Raw genomic sequence first — 20,518 nt, 5'->3', positions numbered from 1 at the left:
TTATGGGTGTGCTTTAATGAAAAATTGAAACATAGCTGCTTGTACTTTGATATTAGATTAAATATATATGGCAAGTGCAAATGGAAACTTGAAATTACATACAGTAAAATGTGTGTTCTGATCTTTATGGAAATTAAAAAATAAAATACATTGAACTCTTATTTTATTAAACAGATTTTCAACTACTTTATCACAAGATATTGTATTTTTTTGTAGGAACATTTCATTGATGTAGTAAAGAATCAAGAATTCCTTCTGCTTCCAGCTAATGAAATATCAAAACTTCTGTGTAGTGATGACATTAATGTGCCTGATGAAGAAACAATTTTCCATGCTCTTATGCAGTGGGTAGGTCATGATGTTCAAACTAGGCAACGAGATCTGGCGAAGCTGCTTTCTTATATCAGACTGCCATTACTTTCACCACAGGTATGGAAATTTATTAAGGTAATGTAAATTGGATTTCTAAATTACCGCTAGGCAGCAGACCAGTCATTATCCATCCAGTTTTACAAAGATTATCTAATAATGGTGTATACAGGAATCACTTCATAGAAAAACATACTCTTCAATTGAAATTATTAATAATGGAGAAAAAGGAACATAGTTGAATATAATAACCTACAGATGATCCTAAACATCATAATATACATCAGTTTCAGTTTCATCCTTTGTCAGACAGCATTATAGCAAACAAGGAAAATGATTGGGGCTCCTTTCCTGATTCCTCGCACCTTCTAAGCAAAGTGGTTAATAATCAAGAGAGCGCTTCATGTAAGGGGCTTTAGGAGGAGTTAGATACAGGATATTACCTACAAACATGGGCAAATATCTCCTGTAATTGAAAACAAGCTCCTGTCCTTTCAGGTGCACTCATTATAATGGTATTCTCATTATGTGTACTAAACTAAAGGATTACAGAAAACGATTCTAAAAATAAATGTCCTTAGTTAAGACCTAAGATTGGCTCATATGTTGTTCAGGGTTTTTGTTTGCTTTCTTTTGTTTTGGGGGGTTCTTTTTGTTTGTTTGTTTGATTTTGTTTTTTTTGAGATAGGGATTCTCTGTAGCTTTGGAGGCTGTCCTGGAACTATCTCTTGTAGACCAGGCTGACCTCGAACTCAGAGATTTGCCTTCTCTGCTTCCTGAGTGCTATGATTAAAAATGTGCACCGTGACTGTCCAGCATGTTGTTCAGTTTTAACATGAATTTTTCCTCAAATGCAGTGCAGGCCTATTATTGCAACATTTGTGTTAATAACAATTTATTAATTGTAAACTAATCTTATAGTAAGTGTGATTTATACAATATAGAAAAGCACATTGCTCATATGAGTTTCATATTTATTGAATCTGGCTAAAGTGCCACAAATCATTTACTATAAAAAGAAAAATAGGTCTTGTAAAATTAATATAAAATTCATACATTTTATAACACGTTCCCCAATTAAATGTTAATATTGAAAAACATATGTTAATGTATTGATTATTTCTCTCTTAGTTTTCATCTGTTACTTATTTGTATGTGATTGCATAAGCCATTATTATCAAACCATACAATAGAAAAAATGTAGTTTCTAAGGTGGCTGTTATTCCCAATCAAATAAAGTGAAAAATTCTTGCTTGACATTTTTTTTTTAATTTTTAAATCTATATACAATGCAATTAAGGTTTCTCTAATGATATTTCATTCATATGAATCTATTATAGTTTGTTGATATTCAGCTTACTGTCACATCCCATGTCCTCCTCTTGCCTTTCTTTTATTGTCTCACAAATAAGCACATCATGAAAGTAGAAGAGACGAATACATATAAATAAATTAAGATTTTGTACATGCATGGGAAAGGTGTTATTTGTCTTTCTGAATAGCTTATTTTTGCCGAGAATGGTCTTAATTTACTTGATTAGCTTGTAGATACTATTGGCTAGTTCCTCTTTATGAAGCACTGTTTTATTTCATACTGTTGGTAGGCATCTATATTTATTGCATATCATAGATTTTTGAATAGTGTTAAAATAATCATGGGTGCACAGGTAACAATCTACATAAGATGCTGAATTATATTTCTTTGTAAATATTTCTCAGATTATTTAGTTAGATTATTTAGTAGCTCTATTGTAGATTTTTGAGGAAACTTCCTACTAGTTTCTTTTTACCAGATTACTTTTGAGACAGCAGTATATAAGGTTTTATTTCTCCTTATATTATACCAATATGTTACTCAATGGAGTTTTTTAAATTTTATATCTTTTTAAATTTTATTCTTAGAGGTGTATATTAATATGGAATTTCAGTGCATTCTTACTTTGTGTTTTCCTGATGTCTAAGGATGTTGAAACTTATTTACATATGTTGAATGACCATTTGTGTTTTTTAATTTGAGGATTATCTGTTCTGTTCAATTCATTTGTCCTTTTATTGATTTAATAAATTTGTAGTAGGAGGCTGCTTGTTGTTTCCTGGCCACCCAGACTCCTGAAATAATCAGAGAAACCATATTATTTGCAATACTGTGTGACCAATAGCTTAAGTGTATTTCTGACTAACTCATATCTTAAATTAATCCATTTCCACTAATCTGTGTATTGTCACGAGGCTGTGGCTTACTGGGTAAAGTTCCAGCATCTCTCTCTGCTGGGCTACATGGCTTCTCACTGACTCCACCTTCTTTCTCCCAGCATTCAGTTTAGTTTTCCCGGACTAGCTAAGTTCTGCCTTGCACAGGCATAAGACAGTTTCTTTATTCATTAACCAATAAAAGCAACATATACAAAAGGAATTCCTACATCCGTATTTGATATTTAAATCAAATTTCTGTTGATTCTAGATATTAACACTTTCTAAAATCACATTTATTTTTATTGTTTTAATTTCATTTTAAATTCCCACCACAGTTCTCCTCCCACCTCCCCCTTGCCTCCCCAACAGCCCAATCCCCATTCAATCTACCCTATGGGTAAGGAAGCTACAATGGGGAATCAACAAAGTATGGCACAGTAAGGTGGAGCAGGACAAAGTTCCTCCTCCCTGCATTAACGATGAGCATGGGGTCCCATCATAGACAATGGGCTCTAACAAGCTAGCTCATGCACCAGGGATAGATCCTGGTCCTATTGTCAAGAGCCTCTCAAATACTACAATTTTCATCACTGTCTCCCATATACTTGGAGGGAATAGTTTGGTCCCATGGAGGCTCCACAGCTGTCGGTCTAGAGTTCATAAATTTCCACAAGCTTGAACCAGCTGTCTGTATATTTCTCCATCATGATCTTGCTCATATATTACCTCCTCCCTCACTTTGATTTGATTTCTGGAGCTCGCCATGGTGCTTGGCTGAGGATCTCTGCATATGTTTCCCCTGGTTACTGGATGAAAGCTCTATGATAATAATTGGGTTATTCACCAATCTAATTACAGGGTCAGGCCAGGTTGGTCACCCACTCCATACTTCTTGCAGTCTTAGCTTGGGTCATCCTTGAAAATTCTTGGGAATTTCCTAGGAGGAGGCTTCTCCCTAACCCCATAGTGACTCTCTATTAAGATATCTCTTTCATTGCTCTCCCACTCCATCCCTCTCCCTAATTGATCATCCTATTCCCTTACATTCTCCTCTCCCATCTCCTTTTCTTTACCACACCCTTGCCCCGAATTTAACCAGGTGATCTCATTTAATCCCTCTTCCCAGGGCAATCCATGTACCTCTCTTAGTGCCTTCCTTGTTACCTAGCTTCTCTGGCACTATGGATTATAGTCTGGTTATTCTTTGCTATACATGTAATATCCACTTATGGGTGAGTACATACTGTGTTTGCCTTTCTGAGTCTGGGTTACCTCACTCAGGATTTCTTGTTCTAGTTCTATTTGCCTGCAAATTTCACAATGTCACTTCAATTTTCAGCTGAGTAGTGTTCAATTGTGTCAATGTACCACATTTTCTTTTCATTCATTCTTTCTTCAATAGAGGGCCATCTAGGTTGTTCTAAGGTTTTGGCTATTAAAATAATGCTGCTGTGAACATTAATGAGCAAGTGCCCTTGTTGTATGATTGAACATCATTTGGTTATATGTCTAGGAATGGTATATCTGGGTCTAGAGGTAGATTGATTCCCAATTTTCTAAGAAAATTCTATAGTGATTTTCAAAGTGGCTGTACAAGTTTGCACTCCAACCAACAATGGAGGAGTATTCCCCTGACTCTGTATTCTATTAACCAATTAAAATATATAGTTGGCAAAGAATTTTCTTGCATTATGTACAGGTTGGTTAATTTGTTTTCATGATGCTTTTTTATTTATTTCACGTGATCTTGTTCTTCATCTGTGATCCATTTAGAATTGATTGGTACAATGTAAGAGGTAGAAAATTTATACTTACTCTTAAGCATGCAGATATCCGATTTTCCTCCCTCCATCTGACAAAGAGAAGATCTTTGCTACTGATAGTTTTTATCAAAAGATAGGTGTTGGCGGCGGATTCTGTCCTGCCTAGTGCCATAGCTAGTCATTCCCAAAAAATAGACAGAGGCCTACATTAATTATAAACTGGTTAGCCTATTAGCTCATGCTTTCTTATTACTAACTCTTACATCATTCATTAATCTATTATCTTGTCTGTATTTATCACATGGCTTGGTACCTTTTGTCAATGTGGCATTCTCATCTTTCTTCCTTTATGTCTGGGTGATGACTACAGACTGAGCCTTTCCTCTTCACAGAATTCTCCTGTTCTTATTGCCCACCTATACTTTCTATCTGAATACTGGCCAATTTGAATTTTCTTAAAACAATACAGGTGACAAATCTTTATAGGGTATAAGACCACTGCCCCACAGCACTTTCTCCCTTTTTTTTTCAAAGCAAAAACTCTGAATCTAATCTCCTTTGTTTAGCTTTCTCCATGACCATTATTCATAACAACTTTTAACTAAAACTCTAAAAAAAAGAGAGAGAGAAACATCCATAATTCATTTTTAGGGAATGTGGGCCTAGTTTTCTATGATACTTCCTGCTGATTAGAGATGCTGATAATCTTATAGGGACCTAAAGAAAATTTAGAGTTATGGGCAAGTCCTGAATGGACTATTCTGTGAGGCTTGATCATCTCAGCCAGCAGTCTTGAGGCTGTTCTGGATGTAAAACTCAGACATCTGGGCCAAATGCCATTATTGGATATTTCTCAGGGGGTCTTCCTTGATCAAACCTGATTTTTCTAAGCCCAGAATGAATCCGCAGTCTTTCATTTCCTGTGGAAACAAAAACAAAACCTCTTCTCCAAACTAACATATCTTTTTCCTTAAATTTTGAAGTCAAGGCATTTTTCAAAATTTATATGCCATGTTAATCCAGCAGCATTTATAACCAAATGTCTTTTAGCAGCTGTTGATTCATCCTCAGCCATCAAACAACTCAAAGACAGTACAATAACATACAATACCCAGATTTTCTGTGTATTTTCCATCTTTACATGGCTTTATTTTGAACTCTATTTCTTTTCCCTTTCTTTTTAATTTCTGTTTTTATCAGACAGGGTTTCTTTGTGTATCTTTGGTTGTCCTGGAATTTACTGTGGAGACCATGCTGTCCTTGAACTCACAGAGACCCATCTGCTGCCTCTGCCTTCCCAAGTGCTGGGATCAAAGGTGTGTGTGTCACCACTTCTTTCTCTCTCTCTCTCTCTCTCTCTCTCTCTCTCTGTCTCTCTCTCTCTCTGTCTCTCTGTCTGTCTCTCTCTGTCTCTCTCTCTTTCAACTTTATCCTTTTATTTTTCACTCCCAAGCCTACATATATTTTTAAACACACTGTAAACCATTTAGAGGTTGGTTTTGTTTTGTTTTATCGGAGTCTATCTTTACTCTATATCTCTCCTTTTATGACCGCATGAGTGTTTAATTTGCTAAGTGGTATGGCTAGGATTAAAGCTGTAGATTTGACAACTGGATCCACCCCATTCCTTAGCTTTCTGATAGTCTATCTTCATGGTGAAGCTGGAGCCATGTTTATTGCTACAACTGTATGGCATTTCAAGGTCCCTGGAACTACCAAGAAGCATGGTATGGGCTATCCATAAATACCATTTAATTGTTTTGTGGTGGGCTTCATAAAAGAGCTGCAAGGTTTTCCAGCTAAACCTGAGTCAGAAAGCCTCTCTTAAATGAGATACATTTTTCCTAGCAAATGGAGCTCACACAAGAAAATGCTGCCATCAAAATGTCATGCTTAACTCTGTTCTTTTGTCTCGAATTACTTCCCAAGATCTCTCAGGTTTTATGTGGATGTAGTTGTCCACGTTGGCACCATTTGTTGGTGAAGGTTACTGTCTGGCTTGGTGCCACAGCCAATCAGTCCCAAAGAAAACACACAGAGGCCTAAATTAATTATAAACTGGTTGGCCTATTAATTATTTTGAGGTGTGTTCCTTCTAGTCATAATTTCTTTAGGGCTGTTTATCCTGAAGTGGTGTTGAAGATCACTGAAGGCTTTTGTGGTTGTCAATATTGTTATAATATCTATTAAAATCACCTTGTGGCTTCTATTCCTGAATCTATTAACTTATTGTTTTACATATGTTGATATACATTTATTGTACCTTCTTCACATACTGAAAATGAAACATATTTAAAAATATTGTTTGTCAGTTTTCATATATTTTTAAGACCATTTGAAAATATTTTATTGAGATAATGTGTGTCTAATTTCTCTGGAAAAAAATGGTTTAAATTTTTCTATTTTTTGTGTGTGTTCCTTTTTGGTTTCAGATTCAGGATAATGCTACCTTCTTTTGGTGTGATTTTTGTAGAATGCTTTCTCTTTTGCTTTATTGAATTTTCTAAGACATAGTTATGTTAGTTATTCTTTAAAGGTCTGGTAGAATTCATTAATGAATCATATATTTTTTTCTTTTTTGCTGAGATACTTGGATAATGCTTGAATCTTTTGGCTCATTATTTTTATACTATTATTATCACTTTTTATAACCTCTGAATTTAATCTTAGTGGTTTCTATCTGTCTAAGAATTTACTCCTTATCATAGACTTTCCAGAATCTTTTAAATAAACATTTTGAAAGGATTCACTAACAATTCTCTGAATTTAATCTGTTTCTAATGTAGTGTTTCCTTTTTCACCTATCATCTTGTTAAATTTGGCCCTTATCTTACTATATTTTGTTGATTTTTGTTATGTTCTTCTGGTCTCCATTCCATTTTTTCTGCAATAATCTTTGTTATTTTTTCCATCTATTGACATTGAGTTTAGTTTGTTATTAATATATTTATGGTGTCAAAGTGTTTTTTAAGTTGTTTGTATTTTCTGTTTTTTTAAAGCATTAATATCCTCATAGAACTACTTTTGCAATCTCATACTTTCTAATGAGTCCTCTTGTTTATTAAATTATAAAATTTGATATGCTCATTGAGAATATATATGTATATATACATATATAATGACATAATATCAAAGGCCTTTTGGGTTTTTTAAGACAATGTTTCTTCAAGTGCTTTCTTGAGCACATTGTTTATCCAAAAGATAAGACAATAATAATACCTAAAACATAACTACTCTCTCTCTCTCTCTCTCTCTCTCTCTCTATATATATATATATATATATATATATATATATATATATATCAAAATTCTTAATAAAGAACAGATAGTTGAAATTCCGATTATGTAGAAAATTTCTATTTGTGTAAGCATACGAAACTAGGAAAATGATTAGATTCTGTAATTTTCACAGAACAACATCAAGATATTTTCTATGAACTTTTTAGAATCTATGTTTTTAGACCCTATAATTAGGTTGAATAATATATATTTTAACCTGTTCATCATATTTTTTGACATGAAAAATCCTGGGAAGCACTTGTGTATACAAAGCTCTTAAATTTAGAGCTCTTTATTTAGATTTGGTATTTTTCAGCAGGCATTAGGTTAAACTTCTCTTTATTAGAATAATGGGATGTGTCATACCTAATCATACAACTATTGTTCTCTGAACTTTAATAATGCTTTATACTTAAAATATGTCTTATTTGAAAATTTCCTAATATTGTTAGTAATATGAAATTAGATGGGCATGTAGAGTTTCTAAGATAATTGATTATATTTTGTCAAGGACCAGCCTTCTTACCAGGGTAGAGACATGGGAAATTAAGAAATATAAGTAAAGAATATGAAGATGCATAAAAATAATGAGACAGAAAACTTGGAAAGTATCAGCAGGGCATTCCAGTGACAGAAATCCTGAAATTCTCTAGCGTTTATTTTTTCACAACTTTTGTACTCATCATAAAGGGTGGGGCTGGGGCATGGGGGTTGTTTAGGGCAGAAGCACATTTGCATATCCTGACCACCTGTCAGAATGGCATGGACTTACTAGAATGACCTATTTTAATTTCAAAAGAACTGAGCAATCACCTCCTGACTTAGGGCATGCAACAATTACTGTCAAATCTCCAAACTCTCTGGTTATCAGACAAGGTGGAAATGGGCCAGTATTTTTTGACTTCCACAATATTTCAAACAAACACTAAAGAAATAAAATATATGAACATTATAAATCTATAAAGTGTTTTTTAGAGGAAAGTTTTATAGCATAATCTTCAAACCTATTTCAAATATCATGTTTAAGAAATGCCTGCAGTTTAGTCTGGCAAATCAAAATATTCCTTCACCAGAGAACAAGTCAAATAAAACAGAACTAAAGTTAACCAGAAAAAGAATTGTCATAGAAATCTTATGGTATAAGACTAACAACTTAAAAAAAAAAAAAAAAAAAAAGACTAACAACTTAATCCATCAAACTTGTTTGCTATTTCTTTTGATATACTATGCCAGTGTGGATTCAAGGATACATATCAACACTCTGAAATATGTCTTTGAGTTTTCTGCGGTTCCTCTTGGGAATAATATTTTACCTATATTTCGTCATAGTTATTTAGGATCCTGTAATGTATTACGTAATGGCAATATCTATCACCCACTTTTTCTGGTCTTGACTAGTAATTATTCACACACACACACACACACACACACACACACACACACACACACACACACACACATATATATATATATATATATATATATATATATATATATACACACTAGCTCACTTTAAAAAAGCATATGCTTTTAGAATAGTGCTGTGATGTAATGATAAAGATACAGTACAGATGAAGGGGATAATATCTTTACAGAGTATGTTTCCATGACATCTCCAATATTCCAAATACACAAAAATATGAACTGTTTGAATTAGCTGAGTAGATGAACGTACTCAGCATTGTGTGCTATAGCTAGTCTCTTTGATTACTTTTGACAAATATTTTTCTTGTCTGTTTTCATACTTAGTATTCCGTGTTATAGAAATAAACCATGTTCTTTCTATGTTGGACTCCTTATATATGTACCATGCATTGTTACTTTCCAGTTACTAGCAGATCTGGAAAACAGTTCGATGTTTGCTGATGATCTGGAGTGTCAGAAGCTATTAATGGAAGCTATGAAGTATCATCTCTTGCCTGAGAGAAGATCCATGTTGCAAAGCCCTCGTACAAAACCTAGAAAGTCAACTGTGGGGGCACTTTATGCTGTGGGAGGTATGGATTCTGCTAAAGGTAAAAGCAACACATTAATTAATTGGGAAAACACCTCCATTTGAAAAAAAGAAGAGAGAGATATTTCTAACAGCCTCCACATTATAAGGAGATTATTAAATTCTTGTTAAGTAAGTGTATCAGAAGCTGAATTTTCATAAAAAGGGTAGTTTGTATGATTATTTTATACCTCATTTTCCTCCTTATCTTATGGATCATCATCTGTTAATTATGACTTACTTAATTCTTAATAGAGATTTTACTTTAAGAACACAATATTAGGTTTGACTATTCAGTTTTCTCTGTCAAACCTTTACAGGGAAATTTTATTTATCTATCCAGCTCTATCTATCTATCTATCTATCTATCTATCTATCTATCTATCTATCTGTCTGTCTGTCTGTCTGTCTGTCTGTCTGTCTGTCTGTCTTTCAGTCTATCTATCTGTATCATCTTTCTTTCTTTCTATCCATGTTTCTTTTTTAGAAAGAGATAAATGTATTTTCCCAAATACAATAGTGACATCTAGTTAGTTCTCTTAATTCTGCTACATGCTTAAAGACTAATTATAAAAAAATACTGAAATGTTAACTGTAAGATCCTCAGTTTGAATTGCAATATAAGGTTAATTTTATATAAATAAAACTTCCATGAAGATAAAGGACCAGCTTCTGAAGCTATTTTCCTTCCCCTTCTTGAAAAACTTTGTCTATGGCTTTATTATTTTCATGTGAATTTTTCATTTTTATGATCCTTTTGGCTAAAATAACAAAGCAAAGATTTTTTTATTATTTTATTTTACATGCAAGGATGTTTTGTTTTCATACATGATTGTAAATGCATGTTTAGCACCCATGAGTACAATCTCAAGAAGAATAGAAGAGACTTCAGATCCCTTGGTTTGTTTTTAGCCATCATGTGTTGGAAATAGAAACTGGGTCATGTGAGAGGGCAGCTGGTGATTTGCCAACTGAATCATCTCTCCAAACTAAAGAAATGATTTTATAATAAAGTTTATTGAAAAGAAAGTGAGAATACTGATAAATCATAAGTTGAAATTTTATTTGATAGATTGAATAAATGACCTACAACTTGAAGGTTTATCCTAGTAACAATCCATTATTTCCATTTGAAATTGGAATAGATACAAGAAATATGCCAATTAATTACAAAGAATTTTTACCTAGTGAATTTTCTATTACTATAATAGAGTATCTGAATCTAAGAAATTTAAAATAATAAAAAAATATGAGCTTGAGGGACAAAAAAAGTAAGAAAGTGAAAATAGCAAAGAACATAAAGAAGGTAAACTTTTGTTTTTATCACTGCTCATTAATTGTAGAATAAAGTAGTTTCGCTATGATACTGTAATATATTCATATAGCATAGTTGTTTTGTTTTTTTTAAATTGCCCTCTATTGTCTTTTCTCATCTCCTGTCTGATTTTTGTTTGGTAATAGTCTGCTTTCACGATAACTAGCGGAGTATTGTGAGAGCAAAATTGATCAATTTGTGAGAGTAAATATTCATCATCTTATCAGTTCTAATGCAAAAAACCTTTAAACATTGCCACATTATAGATCAGCTTGTCAATATATAAACTCTACAAAATACATATCTAATTTAACACATTTGAAAATGAGATTATAGAGGAAATAATTTCCAAAATTCTGGAACTACTTCATATAACTAGCGTTCTTCAGAAAATAACAAATACTATATGATACCCTAATTAATTTCAGGTTTGACAGTTTCACATTTTATTGCTTTTTGATTGTCTTATTTTTCACATATTGCTTCCATAGCCTAGGCTGATTTAAAAGGTGATGGCAATCCTACTGCATCAGCCTCCCAAGTGCTGCTATTACAGACATAAATGACTATCCCTGACGTTATTGCACTGAATAGAATAACATTAACAGCTTCTTGGTACTTAAATTAAAAACTGAAGGTATTAAGTGCAAAACATAAATGCAATTATCATTTGTTGAGATTTTTTTTTCTTTCAGTGCTAGGAATCAGTTCAGCGCTTTACTTATGCTAGGCTTACGCTCTACCTATGCCCTATGCACTATAAATTCTGTTTCTAGTTTGTGATATCTTTGAAAACATAATCTGCAATATAGAAACATTTCTAAGTATTGAGACTCTGTTCATTTTATTTATTAATTGTATCGCGAGCACATGTGTGTCACAGTGTGTATATGAAGGCAATTTACAGGCATCAGTTGTCTCCTTGAGATCAAACTCCAGTCATCAGGTTTAGCTGCCAGCACCTTGATCCACTGAGCCATTTCTCTGGTACAGTATAGAAATCTCTTGTGTGTGTGTTTGTTGCATTTGCTCTTTCTTATCATTTTCAAGTATTTCTTGTCTATGTTATCCTTAAATGAATAGTTTTTTTTAAAACAATGAAATGATTGTAAGTGTATCCAGTTTCATGTCTGATTCTAAAGATCAATGAAATAGGAACTTTTTATAACTGAACTCTCTTACCACAGTTCTGTTTTGAAGGCATGTAAACCTTTCATTTTGAGGGTCTCTATATAGAAACACCATATAAAGCTCTATGGGAAGTTGACAACTATTAGGAAAATAATAAGACCTAGTAGTATCAAGTACCTTTTGAAAATATTTAATAACTCTGACCATAATACTGGAAGAGAACTTCTATTATTTCTACTTTGGGCAATTTAAGATTTGATAATCTTGAAATGTTACTGAGTAATACTTACTAGAAGTCCTTGTTCCTTTATCGCCATTGTCACAATTCTAGAAGGGATAACAGTAAAACCCTCTATACTCTTTGTGGTTTCAGGTTCTTGAACAATCAGTGTGAGCTCCTATGATCAACAATAAAACAGTACAGAATTAGATACAAAATCTAAGTAGTATGCACAAAATGTGGAAAGTGTAGAGTCTGCTTACATAAATCAGTATTATATTGAAAAGCATTTATCATTACAGTGCTATATATGCCTTTTCTTATAGTATATTGTTTCAGTTGCTTTGATGATGCTTTTTGAATCTAATTAATTCCTATTAATGTCTAGGAATATAGTACTCTATTATATATTTTTGGCTCTAAATTATACAATAAATACAGAACTACAATTAAATACAGACAACACACAAATGTCTGAAGCTAATGCTAATGACTAGAAATTATCATAAAAGAACCATCATCAGAAACTGTAGTCAAGATCTGAGTCAAAATTTTAAATTTGAATAGTTGAATTATCAGAGATGGTGATTAAAGAAACTGAGAAAGTCTTTAAAGTTCAAAATTCTAAAGTACTTATCCAAACTTTTGTGATTGCGATAGAGAAGTTAAATAAAATCTTACCTTGTGTAGTTAGCCTACTACCCTGGATATCGAGATATTTCTAGTTCATTTTTCTATGATAGCTAATGTAGCCTTGTGTAATTTCCTAACCTATTACCTTTCCAATGTTATCTATATTTTCTTAATAATTAGTATAGTTAATTTTGAATTCCAATATAAATTGGCTATGATAATTTTCACTGAATAAACCAACAATGAAACAAATCAGAAGAATTAAAAGAATGATTTGTGAAAATTGTAATAAATAAAAACAAAACATTCTCAGAAATGTGTATTCGAAATCATGTAGGAATTTGTATATATTTAAGTTTAACTGTATCATCTAAATATTTGTAGTGCAGAAAAGATGACCTAAATCAAAATAAATTAGCTATAGAGACAATATAAGCTCCACCTAAGATTTTGCCCTTATATGCTCTTAGACCATAGCCTTACAGCTGTCAATAACAACACTGCAAATGTTAACTTTATTTTCATTGTTACAGTGAACTATTTTTCCTACAAATCCACCAGTAAAGAACATGTGGGAAGTGTTTTGCTTGTCCCTCTGATAAACTATAGAAATGAATACTAATTAAGTCTACTTTAGTTTTTTCATTATACTCATAGCCATTGTGATGAATCAGCCTTCACTGAAAATGCTCAGCAGCAACACTGAGTAAATTACAAAATGCAGTGTTTATAGAAGTAAAAAATTCATTAAAATATTAGTTTAGAATTTACTATTTCACTGGTGAGAATATACTACTTCACTAAGCTGATATTTCAAAAGTTTAACTTAAAATTTTCATCAATGAAGTAATTCTTTAGAATTCTATAACTTCAGCTGCAATTCTTCACATAACCACCATGAAAATTTTGGAGAAATAATGCCAAAACCATATGTGAAATGAATTGTAATTCATAATTATTTAGTCCTCTCTCTAATATTTAATACATTTAAAATAATTTTCAACACACATATACATCTCTATACATACAACAGAAAATCCTTACATTGTAGAAAATACAAAGAAAATAATTATTAGCATAATTAAAATTTCAGTTCACTGGCTTTAGTAAGCCATAGAAGGAAATATTAATTCATCTCATATTTTATATAAATATGCACTAAAAGAACTAAGATATGAGCTTTTTATAATATATATAAACCATGTATTGGTACTACCTGTAATTGCCCACAATTTTATTTCATGTATTATTTAATATTATCATTAAATTCATATTTTGATGTCAAAACCAAATACACTACTTTCTGCTCAGGCTTCCAGTTTAATTTAAAAGCAGTGGAACTATCACTCCTTGCCTTATATATCAGTTAGTACTGTTACATGAGCTAGTTAAATTAATTTCAACTCTCTTTCCTGATGGGATGTTGTGAATTAGAACACATAATATTAAATAACCACACTTATTGTTTAATTTGGTTTTTATTATTGCCAATTACATCTTTAACAGGTACTACTACAATTGAGAAGTATGACCTCAGAACCAACAGTTGGCTCCATATTGGCACTATGAGTGGTCGTAGACTTCAGTTTGGAGTTGCAGTTGTTGATAATAAACTTTATGTCGTGGGAGGAAGAGATGGTTTAAAAACTTTGAATACTGTAGAATGTTTTAATCCAGTTACCAAAACCTGGGCTGTGATGCCTCCTATGTCAACACATAGACATGGGCTTGGTAAGATATTTAATGCTATATAATTTCTCAAAAATATGTAGGAAAACTTTTCATATTAGATCAAGGAGCACTTTACAAGGAGATATTCCAAGAATCACAGTGGCTTAAAGGTTCTGGGAAGGTTAAGCAAACTTGAAATGCTCATGGAAATCTTTAATTGTAACAATGTTATATTTTAATTCTATGTCCCTTCTACCAACATTTGAAAGAGTTCCGTTTCAGAGAAGATGTTAATTTTCTGAAGGTATATTTTATGGAGAATATAAAATGCAACAGAATACTTCCCTCAAGCTCAGTTGGGAGTAAAATTTTTGACAATGGTAAAGTATTATAAGCTCTTGTCAGAAAATTATGCCTCTCCACAACAAGCAAATTTGCATTCACTAAGATGTTAAGAGATTTTTGAATGCAAATACAGGATAAATATATTTATGATTAGTAGTTTTGCTGATCAGAACTCTAAAGCATAATTAAGGCAGAGATCTCTACACAGTTTATGGATAAGTAATGTTGTGTAGAATATTGGAAAACATTAATTCTCTTGAATATATATCAAGGTACATTGATTTCTCTATACTATGTTCTATGTGCTTAAATATTATGGTATCTGAAAAAATGAAGTATTTGACTTTTTTTACAAAGTACGCTTTTATGATTTCAAAAAAAATTATGTGTAAGCAAATGTATCTATATGTGGGCTTACAAACATGCAAATGGTGCCTTGGAGATCAGAAGAAAGTATCAGATCTCTTGAAGCCAGAATTGCAGGCAGTTGAGAACTGCCAGACATGAGTGCCATAACTGAACTCATCCAGTTTCTTGGCAAGATCACAATAGACTTTCATATGGTACTATGGTACTACGTGTCAGATCCAGGACTGGAATTTTCTCACCATTTGTTTTGTTAAATTGTTTCTGTTAAATCATACACAATGTAGTTATTATCTGTTATATCATTATAATTCTTATGCATGTACATGTCCTGAAAAGAAATAAATGCAAGCTTTAAAAATGCAATCTAACACATGTTACAAATCACATATGTGAGAAGAATGTACAAAAAGCAATGAGAATCTGATTATTGATATCTTATCATGAAATATAGTGGTCAGGGGAAGTTTTTCTACTATAATAATACCATATTTAGCCTCATATGTAATCAATTAATGACTCACATGGGCAGAAAACTATTTCAGATACAAAATAGTTCTTAAAGCAGTTTTTTGCTTCATGAGGCATAGGTAAATGACCCTTTATACTATGCTATCCTTTAGGTGTAGCGACGCTTGAAGGACCAATGTATGCTGTTGGAGGTCACGATGGATGGAGTTATCTAAATACTGTAGAAAGATGGGATCCTGATGGACGTCAATGGAATTATGTGGCCAGCATGTCAACTCCTAGAAGCACCGTTGGAGTTGTTGCACTAAATAACAAGTAAACTTAAATATACAAGCTCTTTGTTACCAGACCATGTTGTGCAGTTTCTTTATTATGATCATCAGTCAGTAAACATTATACGTTATCAGATCATCCTTATTAGCAATTATAAAAGTCATTTGGTGGAATCTTCCTTTCTTTGTGATGGAAAATAGTTTTCTACAATAAGTGCTACATTAAAAAAAATATAGACTCTATTCAAAATTTGGTCCTGGATCCAGAAATATAAGCAATGTTTGGGGAAATTTTTACATTGTAGTCTTATCTTAAATGAATCAGAAACTGCATTTTGCTTAAATTTTTAGGAAAAGTATATACACATGAATTTGAAGAACACTATTTTAGATAATAATTTCCAATTTGCCCTAAATAAGTGACATCTTTTGCATTACAAATTACTCTAAATTTATAAAAATAATTTGTCTTCCTATGTTTATGAATAAGGTAAGTTATTGTTCACCAATCTCTCCTCTGAGAGTTTAAGGTGCATAAGTAATGAATTCCATCTGGTTTTGCCCTTCCTGAAGACTCACATTTTTCTGATTCTGTAAAAACAAGCTCTCCTGATGCTTCCAAACCTTGAATCAGTACTACATAATTATAATGGTTTTCTTTATTTTTATTTTCTTCTATTATTGAGATTATTAAATAATTATATCATTTCTTCCTTCCTTTTCCTCCATCCAAACTGTCCCATATACCTTTCATATCTTTCTTGCAAACTTAAGGTTCCTTTTTCATTGTTTTCACATTCATGCATATATATGCATATTATTAAATATAATTATAAATTATATTATAAATTAAATATAAGCTGCTTAGTCTGTATAATGCTACTTACATGTGTGTTTTTCAAAGATATGAAACCACTCTTAGTCACATATAGCTTACATGGTAGATAGTTCAGACAATAGGGTAACCAATGTCAAGATTCATGTGATTCTGTACTACTAAGTATGAAATTGGTACCTGAACATCAATGAGCTTAGTAAAACCTCAGCACAGGTGTATTTTAGAACTCAACAGAAAAAGAAATAGTAAGTAGTTAAAGCAGAAGAGAGGTTCCTATTTATAATATTTTTGGGTTTCACATAATTGTAAACTGACTGACTGTTCTAACCAGATGATATCAAGTGATTCAATTCCATAACCCCTCTATACACCACACCAGATTCAAATCATCAACTTGAATTTATTTCATTTTGCTTTATTGAGCTATATTGCTTTCAATTCAGTGTGAAAGAAAGCTACAAGCATAAGGTTTGATGATTGTTTATCATCTTTATTATTACCATATAATATTTAAATTAAAACATTATATATTATAATAATTTACATTCATAAGTTATTAAACAACATTTTATAGTTATATTTTCTTCATAAGGATAATCTACCTTCTCAATTTTATTATATTTCATTAGTTGCCTTATATAAACATCTTTTAGGAAAAATATTATATTTAATACTAAACAACTCATACATGACAGAAAGTATGAAGTGAAACAGATTGACCTCCTGTAACTGCAACTTTGTTGAAACTGATTGTTGGGACTACATATGAAAATAAATCTTCTTGATACCTTCTGAATTTCTGCACATAAATATTTTCCAGATCTTTCAGTGTTAAGTCAAAATTTTTTTTGACAAAAATTAAAGAGGGTTGTTTGGAATAGACTAGGCTTTACCAAGGGCCATAGATAAATACCCATTCGCAAATCCAGTCTTTCTGTTGACAACAGCAATGGACTAGAACATACATTATAAGGTGTGAGAAAATAAAAATGCCTTTATAATCATCCCTGTAAATGAATTTGTGTGACTATGTACACACATATGTGTATATATGTATGTGTGTGTTTATTTTTTTGTAGGCTGTATGCTATTGGTGGGCGTGATGGAAGTTCCTGCCTCAAGTCAATGGAGTACTTTGACCCACACACTAACAAGTGGAGTCTGTGTGCTCCAATGTCAAAAAGACGTGGAGGTGTAGGCGTAGCAACGCACAATGGATACTTGTATGTTGTAGGGGGGCATGATGCTCCTGCTCCTAACCATTGCTCCAGGCTTTCTGACTGTGTAGAAAGGTAAGTTTTTACACATGTGGTTATTTGGACTATTTAATGAGAAAAAAAATTGAAACTACAAAAATGTAATTGGATTCATTAGTTTTTAAAATAGATTTGTACTTTGTAACATTCTACACTTATGCTTTTACAAAGTATTTTGTAAAAGGCCCTATAAATTTAGTATTAAACTTTATGAAACATATTTGTTAAGTTATGTTATAAAGTAGTGACACAAAAGAGATAAACGAATAAGGACATTTTATGCAAAGTTATCAATCAGTCATGTTATCCAAATCAAATTAAGTTTACCATTTCAAAACTCAATTTGGTCTTCAAAGTGATAATAAAATGGACTGTCAAAAATATGAGCAGCATTTCCAAACAAAATTACTTTTCTGAACAACAACCTTACTTATTGCAATAAATATTTCCTTGCTCAAAGCTAAGTTTACAGTTTTAGTCTTTGGTCTTTGGGCGTCCTCCACCCAGATCACAAATAAAGACACAGAGACCTACTCATACTTATGAATGCTGGAGCTTTGCTTGTTTTTAACAAGCTTTTCTAACTCAAATTATCCGATTTCTCTTTAACTTTGTTTTGCCTCTGGGCTCTTTACCTTTCTTTATTCTATATATCTTCCCTCTTCTTAATCTGTGGCTGGGTGGCTGGCCCCCAGTGTCCTCTCTCCTCTTTCTCTTACTTATCTCTCTTTTTATTCTCTTGTTTTATCTCTCTATCAGGCAATCCTACCTATCCTTCTCCTGCCTAGCTATTTATCAGCCATTCAACTCTTTATTAGACCAATCAGTTGTTTTAGACAGGCAAAGTAACACAACTTTACAGAGTTAAACTAACTGTTGTTAGGTAATATTACATCCATCTGGGATCTTTGGTGGAGATAAAGACTAAATAGGGTTATAGCTTTACTTAGGCATGATAGAAAATAAATTAGGCATAACATTTCAGAATCACTAAGATAAGATAATTAATGGAGTATTTTATTTTGAATTTGCTAAATACAAATGATCTGAATTGTAAATGTAACTCTTACTTGATAACTGCTTTTTTATATTTATTTATTTGAAGTGGGAGTGTTGTTATCTATCTGTTGCTTTCATTGGTTAATTAATAAAGAAAACTGCTTGGCCTGATAGGGCAGAATTTAAATAGGTGGAGTAGACTGAACAGAATGCTGGGAGAAAGAAAGCCGAGTCAGGCACGAATGAAACACATCTTTATATCATTAAACAAATATTCCACAGTTTAAACAAATATATCTTTAACTAACATTCTATGATATTTCTCACTTTTCTCTAAATAAAAATAAAATATTTTAACTTTAACATTGTAAAAGTGTACACAACAAAAGCAATTATCAGGCTGGAGTGATGGCTTAGCAGTTAAGAGCACTGACTGCTCATCCAGAGGTACTGAGTTCAATTTCCAAAACCCACATGGTGGTTCACAACCATCTGTAGTGAGAGTCCTCTTCTGGCCTGCAGCCATGCATGCAGACAGAACACTGTACCCATAATAAATAAATAATTTTTTTTAAAAAAAGCAGTTATAGGGGCTATAGAGATGGCTCAGAGGCTAAGAGCAATCCCTGCTCTTCCAAACATCCTGAGTTCATTTCCCAGCAACCACATGGTGGCTCATAACCATCTGTAATGGGGTCTGGTACCCTCTTCTGTCCTGAAGGCATACACACATACATAATATTCTATCCATAATAAATAAATGTAGTGGTAGGAGCGGCGGGCCACTTCCCACCACCCGGCTAGCTTTACTTGAAATAATTACATGGAAACTGTATTCTTTTAAACACTGCCTGGCCCATTAGTTCTAGCCTCTTATTGGCTAATTCTCACATCTTGCTTTAACCCATATTTAATAATCTGTGTAGAACCATGAGGTGTGGCTTACCAGGGAGATTCTTAACCTGCATCTGTGTCGGGTGGGAGAATCATGGCCACTGCCTGACTCGGCTTTCTTTCTCCCAGCATTCTGTTCAGTCTACTCCACCTATTTAAATTCTGCCCTATCAGGCCAAGCAGTTTTCTTTATTAATTAACCAATGAAAGCAACAGATAGATAACAACACTCCCACTTCAAATAAATAAATATAAAAAAGCAGTTATCAAGTAAGAGTTACATTTACAATTCAGATCATTTGTATTTAGCAAATTCAAAATAAAATACTCCATTAATTATCTTATCTTAGTGATTCTGAAATGTTATGCCTAATTTATTTTCTATCATGCCTAAGTAAAGCTATAACCCTATTTAGTCTTTATCTCCACCAAAGATCCCAGATGGATGTAATATTACCTAACAACAGAGACATTTTGTTTCCTGGACATTCATCCAATGTTCCTTTGCAA

General features: G+C 32.5%; 1 protein-coding gene across 2 annotated transcripts in view; it reads left to right on the top strand.

Annotated features, from left to right (window-relative positions):
• Positions 1 to 20,518, top strand: part of Klhl4 (kelch like family member 4) — a 91,770-nt gene that overhangs the window by 56,132 nt on the left and 15,120 nt on the right. Inside the window, exons 5-9 of one of the 2 annotated variants that reach the window (XM_075957781.1) lie at positions 217 to 429; positions 9,433 to 9,601; positions 14,403 to 14,627; positions 15,902 to 16,064; positions 17,939 to 18,151. In XM_075957781.1, coding sequence (XP_075813896.1) covers positions 217 to 429; positions 9,433 to 9,601; positions 14,403 to 14,627; positions 15,902 to 16,064; positions 17,939 to 18,151 — 983 coding nt within the window. Of the gene's footprint in view, positions 1 to 216; positions 430 to 9,432; positions 9,620 to 14,402; positions 14,628 to 15,901; positions 16,065 to 17,938; positions 18,152 to 20,518 lie in introns of both variants that reach the window. The other variant, XM_075957780.1, reaches the window with a different exon arrangement.

Source organism: Microtus pennsylvanicus, chromosome X (assembly GCF_037038515.1).
Source record: "Microtus pennsylvanicus isolate mMicPen1 chromosome X, mMicPen1.hap1, whole genome shotgun sequence".
Lineage (NCBI taxonomy): Eukaryota > Metazoa > Chordata > Mammalia > Rodentia > Cricetidae > Microtus > Microtus pennsylvanicus.
Note: the sequence above shows the minus strand (reverse complement) of the source record. Positions and strands in the feature narration are given on the sequence as shown.